The 12,972-nt window shown below is 38.1% G+C and overlaps 1 protein-coding gene across 2 annotated transcripts in view; it reads left to right on the top strand.

The window, feature by feature from the left end:
• The window catches only part of MCM8 (minichromosome maintenance 8 homologous recombination repair factor), a 42,591-nt gene that overhangs the window by 14,126 nt on the left and 15,493 nt on the right, over positions 1–12,972 (top strand). For both annotated transcript variants that reach the window (XM_084886799.1, XM_084886798.1), the window contains exons 9-13: positions 689–840; positions 1,690–1,885; positions 5,031–5,061; positions 5,698–5,838; positions 8,834–8,975. In XM_084886799.1, coding sequence (XP_084742925.1) covers positions 689–840; positions 1,690–1,885; positions 5,031–5,061; positions 5,698–5,838; positions 8,834–8,975 — 662 coding nt within the window. The remainder of the gene's footprint in view (positions 1–688; positions 841–1,689; positions 1,886–5,030; positions 5,062–5,697; positions 5,839–8,833; positions 8,976–12,972) is intronic.

Below are 12,972 nucleotides of genomic sequence, written 5' to 3'. Positions count from 1 at the left end.
CCAATATATTTTTTTAAATATATATTTTATTGATTTTTTTACAGAGAGGAAGGAAGAGGAATAGAGAGTTAGAAACCTCGATGAGAGAGAAACATCGATCAGCTGCCTCTTGCACACCCCCCACTGGGGATGTGCCCACAACCAAGGTACATGCCCTTGACCAGAATCGAACCCAGGACCCTTCAGTCCACAGGCCGATGCTCTATCCACTGAGCCAAACCAGTTTCGGCTAAGACCAATATTTTAGTGGAATTTGAATAGTGACTTCCTGATACTAGGAAGTCACACCTAGGGGTATAAAACATTGGCTTCCACTTTTTTGTAACTTTTTCCTGTGTAATATGTTGTGGACATCATTTTATTTTTGTCCATCAATACTTTACTATTTACTGTTTTCTAAAACTTAGTATCTCTTGTTTGATGCACATCCTAAAATTTCTCTTTACTCTTAGTGAGTGTAATTTTGGAGGGAGGGTGACAAATACACATGCTCATCCTGCCATCCTATTCTAAACTGCAAGCTGCTGAAGTGATTTTAGATACATCATTGAACGTTTTAAACTAATTTTAAAAAAACTAATGGGTCCTTTATCTAGCTCAGTACTATGTGGACCCTGACTAGTTAATATGTAGAACAAATAACCCAAAGCCAATATGTGTACTCACTGAAAATTGCTTACCTATTTAGAATCCAGGAGCTGATGTCTGACGATCAGCGAGAAGCAGGTCGGATTCCACGAACGATAGAATGTGAGCTTGTTTATGATCTTGTGGACAGCTGCATTCCCGGAGACACCGTGACTATTACTGGAGTTGTCAAAGTCTCAAATGCTGAAGAAGGTGTGGTATAACTCTTTCCTCATTTGGATTGTCCCTCCGTAATTTGTCAACATTTGTCTTTTTTAAAGGTACTTCTGAATCTCCATTAATTTAGAGAGTTCCTTGTTCTTATTTTTTACACTAGAGGCCCGATGCACAATATTTGTGTAAGGGGTTCCACCCTCGAAGTCCCAGCTGCCTCGGCTGCCTCACAGCCCCTCAGCCCCGCCCCCTCACGCACCACCACCCCCTCTCCCCCAGTTGTTCCAGAAGGTCATTCTACCGTCAGGTCCAATTAGCATATTACTCTCTTTATTATATAGGACTAGAGGCCCGGTGCATGCATATTGTGCAGGGGGGGGGGGGGGAGTGGAGGGGGAGGTGTCCTTTAACCTGGACTGCACCCTTTCCAGTCTGGAACTGCTGGCTCCTAACCGCTGGCTCCTAACCGCTCACCTGCCTGCCTGCCTGCCTACCTACCTGATTGCCCCTAACTGCTTCTGCCTGTCAGCCTGATCACCCCCTAAATACTCCCCTGCCAGCCCAATCTCCCACAACAGCCCTCCCCTGCCGGGACACTCCTCCTCTGCACGGCAGCAGAGTCCCCAGGACTGGCCTCGCCTCGCAGAGCTGTGGAACCCCCAGGCATGATTGCATCCACCTCCACTGTGCACATGGCCATCTGGTGACAACGTCGCGCAAGGGTGTCTCGCGATGCCACCTAGGCTTTTATTATATCGGACAGGTGAAACTTTTCTTCTGCAAGGAGGTTTATTTGTGGTTAATTGTGCCTTTCTTATACATCTACCGGAATTTTTGTAGGGAAAATGAAAATACCAGTTATTACATTTCACACTCTGAAATTTACAGGTTCTCGGAATAAGAATGACAAATGTATGTTCCTTTTATACATTGAAGCAAATTCTGTTAGCAATAGCAAAGGACAGAAACCAAAGGCTTCTGAGGAGGGGTGTAAAAATGGAGCATTGCTGGAGTTCTCACTTAAAGACTTTTACGCCATCCAAGAGATTCAAGCTGAAGAGAACCTGTTCAAGCTCATTGTCAAGTATGTATGACCCTACCTGAAATTTTAGTATGTATGTACATTTGGCCTGTTCTTGGCTGCAAGTAACAAGAAATCAGTCAAAATGTTTGCAAAATAGAGTTCACCAGCTAACTGCCCTTTTTTGTTTGACACATGAGCTAAAAATGGTTTTTAGTGTTTTTTTTTTTTTAAAGATTTGTAAAATTTATTTTTAGACAGAAAGAGAGAGAGGGAGAAACATCTATCAGCTGCCTCCTGCACACCACCTACTGGGGATCAAGCCCACAATCCCAGGCATGTGCCCTGACCCAGAATAGAATCCAATAACCTTCCAGTACTCAGAATGACACCTAACCACTGAGTCACACAGGCCAGAGCCATTTTTACATTTTTTAATGGATGAAAAAGAATGAAAAGGAGGATATCTCATGACATGCAAAATTATATGAAATTCAGATTTTGCTGCCTATAAATAAACTTTTATTGGAATACAGCCACCCTCATGCAAAAGAATTCAGAGTTGAGACAGAGAACAAATGGTTCACAAATGCTTACTGTCCGGTCCCCTTCAGAAAAGTTTGCTGACCTCTAGTGTAAGTACTAAGGAAAAGTTACTCAGCAGAAGAGTGATGGGACAGTGAATTCCAGAGTTATTTCAGTTAGTTGCATGTAGGGTTTTTTTGTTTTTACTTTTAAAACTAAGAAAGAGATTCACATAGAAGTTACTTATGTTGGATTATTTCCTTGTTATTGCCGTACAATAGAGAAGAAGCAAAGGGGAGGCATCCTGTTTAAGCCAACTATTTCTGGTGTGGTCTGGGACATGTTACCTAATTTTTCTTCATTTTTATAGAAATAATACTTGTCTCAGAAGGTTGTTCTGAAGGTTGAATATAATTTTGTGTTACCTAACAATGCTGTTATTTTGAGACTTTTTTTGACAATTTTTTTTGATAGTTTTGAAAAAATAGGGGGAAATGAGGCAGAATAATAGTCAAGGGCACATGCCTGGGTTGTGGGCTTGATCCCCAGTGGGGGCTGCACAGGAAGCAACCAATGATTCTCTCTCATCATTGATGTTTCTGTCTCTTTCTCTCCCTTTCCCTTCCTCTCTGAAATCTATAAAAATACTTTAAAAAGAAAATGAACATACTAGTAGTGGTCCTTCTGCAATGTACTTACAAAAGATAAAGTAGTAGGAAAAACAAGGGTTTTCACCCTGGCTGGTTTCACTCAGTGGTTAAGAGTGTCAACCGGCAGACTGAAGGATCTGAGTTCGATTCCCAGTCAAGGGCACATACCTTGGTTGTAGGTTCCTTAGCCCCAGTAGCGGGGAGTGTGGGAGGCAGCAATTCGCTCTCTCTCTTCCTCTCCCTCTCCTCCTTGCATACTCTCTAGAAATAAATGGAAAAAATACCCTCCATTGAGAATTAAAAAAAACAATACACAAATAAAACAAAAAAACTAACATTTTCTTTACATGGTTTACTTTTTTTTACCTTTTAGTTCTAAGTTTATAATTTTACCTACTTATTTATTTTTTCTTGTTTTTATTAAGATATTATATGTGTACATACCTTACCATTCCCCACCCTAAGTTTATAATTTTAGCATTAAAACTAGATTTTTTTTAAAAAAATTTTAATTTTCTTTTTAATATATTTTTATTGATTTCAGAGGAAGAGAGAGATAGAAACATCAGTGATGAGAGAGACTAATTGGTTGCCTTCTGCATGCCCTGCACTGGGGATCAAGCCTGCAAATTGGCCTTGTGCCCTGTCTGGGAATCAAACCCAGGACCTCTTGGTCCATGGGATGACTCTCAATCCACTGAGCCACCACAGCTGGGCTAGATTTTTTTGTTTTGTTAATCTTGCAGGGGTTGGCCAACTAAGCAGAGAAGGCTTGTTTTATATATAAAGTTTTATTAGAACACAGCCCCACCCATTCATTTACAGATGGTTGATGGTTGCTTTCACTCAAGTTTAGTTGTGTCCAAGATAGTAGAACTGAAAATAGTTACTTTCTGGCCCTTTAAGAAAAAGTTTGTTGACCCTTGCCAGGTTAACAAATGGAAGACCATGAAAGGAGGATGGAAAAGGCAGTAGAAGGTTAAGTTTTAGTTTAGGTTTCTTTAGAAGCAATAATATTATTTGGGAAGCAGTTTATTTGGGAGGTGATCTCCAAACATACTGGTGGGCTGGGAAGTGAGACAGAGAAAGGATGGCAGTCAGTATGTGGTGCTGTGCCTCAATGAACAGATTATTACTAGCACCCAGGGCTTATTCCTCCTGAGGCTTCTGGGGCACTAGACTGTGTAGAACTCAGTATTTTTCCATCCAAGGTTCTGCTCCTGGGAATATTAGGTAACCCAGCACTAGCTTGCCCAGCCTGTCCAGCACTAGCTTGCCCAGCCTGTCTGCAGCCAGAGAAAGCCCTTCGACAGACAGGTGCTGGTGTGTGGTAGGAAGCCAGCAGTGATTATGCAGGAGCATGCTGACCAGTAGTGCCAAGGGATATGGCAGGACACCAACAGCCGTGTTTACATGTAGTAAAAGGGATAATATCTACTGTTTACTCTTGAGTGTATCTCTTCCACCTGGTTTGGTTATTTTGTTTCTTGTTTGTACAATAAGTAAGTATAAATATACTTCTTTATATTCATATATGATTTTGCATACTCTGATCATTTGACTTGAACTGAAAAAATGAAATTTTATCTAGTCTTAAAATTTGTGTTCAGTTCACCTTTTTGTCTCCTTTCAGTGAATTGGCTGCACAAGTCTAAAGATGTCTATTCACATAAAATACAAAATAATTCATGTCCTAAAGTGGAAGACCATGATTATGGTGCATTTTAAAGGCTAGTAATGTAAAATGATCAATTGTATATTTGGTGACTTTAAAATACTTTACAAGTATTCTTCCTTACTCTGGCACAATATTTAAGCATTTTTTCCTTTATAGATTAATCAAGAATTTTGAGAAATTTATTGAATATTAGAATAACATGTATTGAGTTGTTGGGGGGTGTACATTTTTTATTTTTATCTTTTTTGTTTTTTTTTAATAAAACATGTAGTAAGTTAAACAAGCTTCAAAGAAGATCTTATAATAGATCAATGAAGGGGAAGTTAGAATTTATGAGTTGTATTCTGTTTTTCAGCTCGCTTTGCCCTGTCATTTTTGGCCATGAAGTAAGTATTTTACTTCATCTTTGCTAAAAAATATATATAAAGTTAGCAAAAATCCTATATAATAAAGAGCTAATATGCTAATTAGACCGCATGGTGGACCAACCTTCTGGAACAACCAGTGGGCGGGGGCCACGAGGTAGCGGGGGGCCTCAAACTATAAAGACTTTATTAAAAAATAGCTAATTTCTACTGGCCAGTTGCTCATATTTTAATATGAGTCATTATTCTCCATAAATGAATGTTGTGATGGGAAAACTACAACCCCTTGTAGAAAAAAGCTACTTACCAATTAGAGTTAATAGGATGGGCTTTCTTTAAACTGACTCTGGACAGTTAAAACAGAAACTAACAAGTATTTCTTAGTTTTGTGGCATGAATTCATGCCTTGCAAGGTAGGTCCTCACTTAGGAACTTTTAAGATACTGCTCTGATTTTTTATGCTTTCTATTTTTTGCTTTTTTAATCAGATACATTATAATAGTTCATATTAGACTTGCTTTTCTTAGGGAAAAAAGTTCAGTCATGTTTTAAAAGAAAACCCCTAAATGAATAAATGTTGTAAACGTAAGAGGAGTAGTGTCCCTTTTGCTAGTCATCTTTATGTTCTTATTTTTTTTTCCTTTCTTCACATTTGAGCTTGTTAAAGCAGGGTTGGCATTAGCACTCTTTGGAGGAAGCCAGAAATATGCAGATGACAAAAACAGAATTCCAATTCGGGGAGATCCACATGTCCTTATTGTTGGAGATCCAGGCTTGGGAAAAAGTCAGATGCTACAGGTAGGATTATATGTAGGATGCTACAAATAATAACTTAATATTTTACCTTTTGCTTAGTATACACATGAATAATTCACAAATGAATTTGCTCAAAGCATGTCGTATTTGTGTTCCAGAGGATACATTTGGTGATATAAGTGAATTGTGGTTTGTGTGAGTAATATATAACTTGTGTCTGACCATCTTTTCAAATTGAGCCAGTCTTCTGTCTCCCAGGCTGCATAGGCATGCTGGTCTGTTGAGATGTCAACTGTTGTAAAACATAAGCCATTTCCCAAACCCCTTATTTTTATTCAGTATCGCTTTGCTAGTCTTTATTATTTAAAAATAAAGCAGGGTTGCCCATTCTCTCTTCACAGAGCTACATAAACAGTGTATTGGGCTTTAAGAATAATCAGGTGCCATTACTACCCTGGTTGCAAGCCTGCTCCTGGGAGGGAGAGTGCATGCTGGGTCCTTTGTCTTAAGGCTTTTATCTCTCCTGCAAGTGTGAATTTTAGGGGAGGACTCAGGGGAGAGTTTCAACAGAATATTCATCAGTTTTCTAGGTGTGCTGGCACATCCTCAGTAGGCGGTGTGGTGTACAGGAGGCAGCTGATCTATGTATCTCTGTCATCAATGTTTCTAACTTTCTATCCCTCTCTCTTTCTGTAAAAAATCAATAAAATATATTTTAAAAAAAATTTTAATCTGTCATTTTATCCATGTTTCAATACTTTTTTGCTTTTGACTAACTGGGTGTATATATATATTTAATTTTGTACCAAGACCTTGCTACAAGCCTGGCACAGAGCACAGAGTACCTAGCCAGAATTTGGATATAAAAGGTAGAAGTGGGGATCCAAATTGTTACACTTTCTTTTCCATCTCTTATAGCAGTGTGGGTGTATGATTTTTGAATTAGTATTTATAAGTGGAAGCCTGGTTTAACCTCCACAGGGTGTGATTATCTCTACAGATCATTTAATTTCTGCGTTTTGTTGACAGTATATAAAATGTCATTTTTCTCTTTTTTATTGATAAAATATGTCTTGACAGATAGATAATGGTTCCAAAATACAGTAAATGGCACTGAAAATGTTTTCATACCAAGAAATGACACCGCACATTTTTCATGTTTTTTGGACCTGAGACTAATGCCTTTAAAACCCCTGGCTCAATTTAAAAATAGAAGATGTAATATTAGTGGAAATTAAGTGTTGTAAATAATATAAGTCTGCTAGTCCCACTAAGCCAGGATTTTTATAAAAATTAGCCTATTTCCTAAAAAAAATTAAAAATGGAACTCCCATTTGACCCAATGATCCTACTTCTAAGACTATATCCCAAGAAATCAGAAACACCAATCAGAAAAGATATATGCACCCTTATGTTCATAGCAGCACAATTTACAATAGCTAAGATTTGGAAACAACCTAAGTGCCCATTAGCTGATGAGTGGATTAGGAAACTGTGATACATCTACACAATGGAATACTATGCTCCAGTAAAAAAGAAGGAACTCTTACCATTTGCAAAGCAGGGAGAGACCTGGAAAGCATCATGGCTAAGCAAAATAAGCCAGTCGGAGAAAGATAAATATCATATGATCTCACAGATTTGCGGAATATAATGAACATCATAAACTGATGAACAAAAATAGAGCCAGAGGAAGAAAAATCCTATATAATAAAGAGCTAATATGCTAATTAGACCAAACAGCAGAACAACCATTTGAATGATCTTTTGGACAAAGCAGGAGCTGCAAGGGCCAAGCCCCTTGCATGGATTTTGTGCATTAGGCCTCTAGTATCTAAAATATCATAGAAATAATCCTGTTATTTGCAGATTTTTAATATTTCCTACAACTTTTGTGATACCATACTATGTTAGTACAATTTTGGCAATATACTTAAAATTCTTTTATTCTTGATACATTAATATTTATTGCATGAAATATATGTGAGATCATTTTTCTTGAATAATTGGTATTGCATGTAACGTTATCATTTAAAACCATTTTTCTTGAGATATTAATGTTTATTGCATATAACATTTAAGGTAGTTTTTCTTGAAATATTAAGGTTTATTGCATGTAGCATTATTATATTTAAAATCATTTTTCTTGAAATAAAAAACAAAAATGGCTAACACTAACAGTTATGAGTCAGTTACTTTATATTTTTAATCTCTTTTTTCTCTGACCATTTAAACTGTCTTATTCAGACTAACATATAAGGAATTACAAGTAATAAAAGTAATTATAGCTGCTGTTTATAAGCTAAGCACCATAGGTATTGGGTCATGTACTGCATAAGTCCAGATCACACTGACATTGGTCTCCTGGAGTTGTACAGTGCAGAGCCATGTAAAGTGGCTTTGAATTGAGCACTTACTGTATGCCAGGTACCGGGTTAAGTACCTTAACATACATACCATTTATTCCTCGGGACAGTATATAATAAAACCTTAGGAAGCTAAAGCTCTGAGACGTTTTAGAGCAACACACCCGGTACATGGTAGAGTCAGGATTAAAACGGGTCTGCTTGACTGAAGGTCCATGGTTTTAATTGTAGTGCTATTTGACTACTTTTTTGAACTGCCAGAGATTGTTTACTCAGAAGGCAGGCATCATTGAGCCATTTTATTACTTAATATTTAAAGAAGCATTGGATCCTTGGAGATTAAAATTGGTACTCAAATTTTTGCTAGTTGAACTTGAAAATGAAACAAAATGGAATGTATATTCACATGACCACAGACATCAGAATTAGGCTGCTTGTATTTGATTGACTCCTGACGTCACAGCTTCATAGCTGTGTGAGTTACTCTCTCTGCAGACGTGGGTTTCTGCATCAATACATGGGGATGCAATAATAATCTTCCTCTTGCCACAGTGGTAAAAATTGTATGGTAAAGTTCTTAGGAGAATACATGGCATGTAATTAACATTTGTGAGCAATTACTTTTAGCTATTTTACTTTCTCTGATTCTCTTAAACTTTTTGTTTCCTCAGGCAGTGTGCAACGTTGCTCCACGTGGTGTGTATGTTTGTGGTAATACCACAACCACCTCTGGATTGACTGTAACTCTTTCAAAAGACAGTTCCTCAGGAGATTTTGCTTTGGAAGCGGGTGCCCTGGTTCTTGGTGATCAAGGTAAGAAACCAAAAATAATAATAATTCTGGGCTTGTTTGTGGTTTTTTAGTCAATTTCTTTATATTCTGTTCAAGAGGCATTTGTATAGCACTGACCCAATCAGGGTGTTGAGAATGCGTGCCAGAAAGATTTGACTAATGTTTATAAGAAATCCAATTAGAAGGCTAAGCAAGAACAAATCTTCAATTGAGCTTTGTTACCTTAATTTCTCTTTGTGATGCTTTAACCTGTTCGAAAAACATGTTCCTATGAATTTGTCAGGATGTGTCCAGATTCCAGTCCAGTTAAAGTCATTTACGCCGCTGAAACGGGTTTGGCTCAGTGGATAGAGCGTTGGCCTGCGGACTGAGAGGTCCTGGGTTCGATTCCAGTCAAGGGCATGTACCTTGGGTTGCCGGCACATCCCCCAGCAGGAGGTGTGTAGGAGGCAGCTGATTGATCTTTCTCTCTCATCAGTGTTTCTAACTCTCTATCCCTCACCCTTCCTCTCTGTAAGAAAATCAATAAGATATATATGTTTTTTTTAAAAGTCATTTATTCCTTCCAGTTTGCCAGTGACCTCCACATTTCTAAATCCAGTACCCATGAGCCATGTTTGGCACTGCTGATCACTGCCCCCTCCAGGAAATGCTTCATCTGCTGGTTTCTAGGACACTGCACTCTTCTGGTTTTTTTCTTCATTTACTTTTCCTTCTCGGTCTTGTTCTTCATCTCTCTAACCTCTTAGCTGGTTGGCACCAGCTTAACTTTTGTTCTTTTTTTTTTTTTTTTGGTCTATACTTAGTTTCATGGTGATCTTATTCTAGTCTCATGGCTTTACTTATCTATATGCTGAAAATTTCCACATTTATATTTATTCTCCCCTGAACTCCTGTCACATATTATTGCCTATGCAATATTTCTACAACTCTCTCAATCTTAACATGTCCAAAACCAAGACCCTGCTCTTCCTCTTCAAATCTATTATTTTTACAGTCTTCATTTCAGTAAGTGACAATTCCATTCTTCTAGTTGCTCATATCAGAAGAGCATCTTTGACTTTTCTCATACCCATATCCCATCTGTCAGCAAATCCCATAGGCGCTATCTTCTAAATACAGCTGACTCTTGAATAACATGGTTTAAACTGCATGGGTCCACTTATAAGTGATTTCCTCCCCCCCCCCCCAATAAATACATACAGTACTGTAAACATAATTTCCTTATTTTCTTAATAAATTTCCTTTTCTTTAATTTTATTGTAAGAATACAGTATATAATACGTATAATACACAAAATATGTTAATCAACTCTTTATGCTATCGGCTAGGCTTCTGTTCAACAGTAGGCTATTAGTAGTTAAATTTGGGGAGAGTCAAAAATTATATGCGGATTTCTGGCTGCACAGGGATCCATCACCCCTACCCCTGAGTTTTTCAAGGGTCAACTATATATTAAATAGCCAGCCTTTTCTCCATTGCTACTGCCCTGATCCAAGGCACCATCACCTCTCACATGGATTACTGTAATCTCCTCTCGGCGTGCCTATGACTAGCCTTGCCCTTCCTATTTTTAAGAAGGCAGGGAAATCCTATTAAAACTTAGATCACTTTATTCTTTTGTTCAAAAATATCCAGTAACTCCCTGTCTCATTTAGTGAAAGCCTAAGTATTGGTAGCGTTCCAGGGTCATTCACATTCTGGTCTCCCATTACCTCTTCTGCCTCATTACCTTCTACTTCCCTCTTACTTCCTCTTTTCCAGCTACAGCGGCCTCCTTGATATGCCATGGTCACCACAGTACACCAAGCACAGCACAGTCCTGCATCAGAACCTTTGTGTTTGCTCCTTTCTTTGTATGAAATGGTCTTACACCAGATATGTCTGCAAGGCTTGTTTCCTTTCCTCCCTCAATTTTTTTCTCAAATATCCTGATCCCAACAGGCCTTCCCTATATACCATATTTTAAATTCTAATCCTCACTGCCATCATCAGATCTTGTTTTCTTTACCCTACTCTACCTTTTCTTTCTGTAACACTTACTACCTTCTAATATACTTTTTTTTTTCTTTTATTTTTTTAAAATATATTTTATTGATTTTGTACAGAGAGGAAGGGAGAGAGATAGCGAGTTAGAAACATCGATGAGAGAGAGTCATCGATCAGCTGCCTCTTGCACACCCCCTACTGGGGATGTGCCCACAACCAAGGTACATGCCCTTGACCGGAATCGAACCCGGGACCTTTCAGTCCCCAAGCCGACGCTCTATCCACTGAGCCAAACCGGTTTCGGCTATAGGGCTTATTTTTTTATAGTCTGGCTCCCTACACCAAGTGATTGTAGGCTTTACAAGGGCAAGTAATTTTGTCTTTTTAGTGCTTTATCCCACATGCCTCGAACATAATAAGGTATATAGAAGGGATTTATAAATACTTGCTCATTAGAAGTGACAGTATTTTTGCCAATCACCAGATGAGGAAAATAAATAAGAAAAGGGTACTCATTGTGAAACTGTCAAAACTTTCCATTAATTACAAATTGAGGGTGATATTGGGTTTAGCTATACAGATAGCCAATATAATTTAAGATGTGGAATAGGTAGAGAAGCCAAACACTATGATGTTGCCCTGGCAGTTCAGTTGGTTTGATCATTGTCCTGTTGCAAGTTTGATCCCAGTCAGGGCACATATAAGAATCATCCAATGGATGCATGGAATCTCTCTCTCTTCCCCCTCTCCTTTTCTACCTCTCCCTCTCCCCTCCCTTTCCCTCTCCCTCTCTAAAATCAATAAATTAGCCAAAACCGGTTTGGCTCAGCGGTAGAGCATTGGTCTGCGGACTGAAAGGTCCCAGGTTCAATTTCGGTCAAGGGCATGTACGTTGGTTGCGGGCACATCCCCAGTAGGGGGTGTGCAAGAGGCAGCTGGTCGATGTTTCTCTCTCATCGACGTTTCTAGCTCTCTATTTTTCCCTTCCTCTCTGTAAAAAAATCAATAAAATATATATATTAAAATCAATAAATTAAAAAGTAGCATTTTTAAAATACAAAGGAATATTAGTCAACAGAGCTCAGATCCTAAAAGCAAACACAACTATATTTGTTTCCCTGTAAGTATTCAGTAAAGATATTACAAAAATATCTTTACTGAACACTTACAGGAAAAAAAGGAGAAGTAGGATGTTTTGTAATATTTTCTTTTTTCAATATCTAATGAAATAGATCATTTTTTTAAAAGCAATAAGATTTAATAATTGTAGCCAAAGAAAAGAGAAAGTATAAAATTTTCAAAGTTAAATGCTTTAAAACCAGGGATCAGTGAACTTTAATCCACAGGTCAACCTAGCCTTTACCCTGTTTTAGTATAGTCTATATCTAAAAATGGGTGTTTTATTTTTAAAGGAAAATCCAAGAATATGTAACAGGCTCACAAAATATAAAATATTTACATCTGCCCCTTTACAGAAAAAGGTTGCCAAGTCATGCTTTAAAACTTTGAAAAGTGGCAGTCACAGTAGCAGGTTGACTTTGTTTCTGCATTGTCCCCTCTCCTGAGGCACTGTGTTAATAATATTGAGAATATCCAGTAATACCATCAATTCCAGAGAGGCATGGACTGAGCTCTGAGCTGGCATGCTTACTTGGTCGTAAGTAAGGAGTTTAACCACAGCAGCATCCTCTGGAGATGTTCACCTAAAGGATGTTCAGAGTATGGGCAGGAAGAGAGGAAAAATATTACAAGGTAATGTTTAAGGATCTCCAGTAACATATGAATCAGCTATAATATACCTGGCACATAAAATGCCTTCAGTCAGTGGTAGGTCTTCACATTTTGTTTAAAGAGGTTAAGTGATTTCCTTATTACTGAGAACTGCATTAGGACTTCTGACTTTATTACGCTTTTCTTTCCAAATTATGCTGCTCTACTATTCCCAAAAAACCCAACTCAAAAATCACTTTTTTCTTAAAAACTTTCCAGATTTCCCTTCCTCTTTTAACCTCCTCCCACCCCCCCACAA

This window comes from Pipistrellus hanaki (genome assembly GCF_964339955.1).
Source record: "Pipistrellus hanaki genome assembly, chromosome: 6".
In the NCBI taxonomy this organism is placed as follows: domain Eukaryota; kingdom Metazoa; phylum Chordata; class Mammalia; order Chiroptera; family Vespertilionidae; genus Pipistrellus; species Pipistrellus hanaki.
Note: the sequence above shows the minus strand (reverse complement) of the source record. Positions and strands in the feature narration are given on the sequence as shown.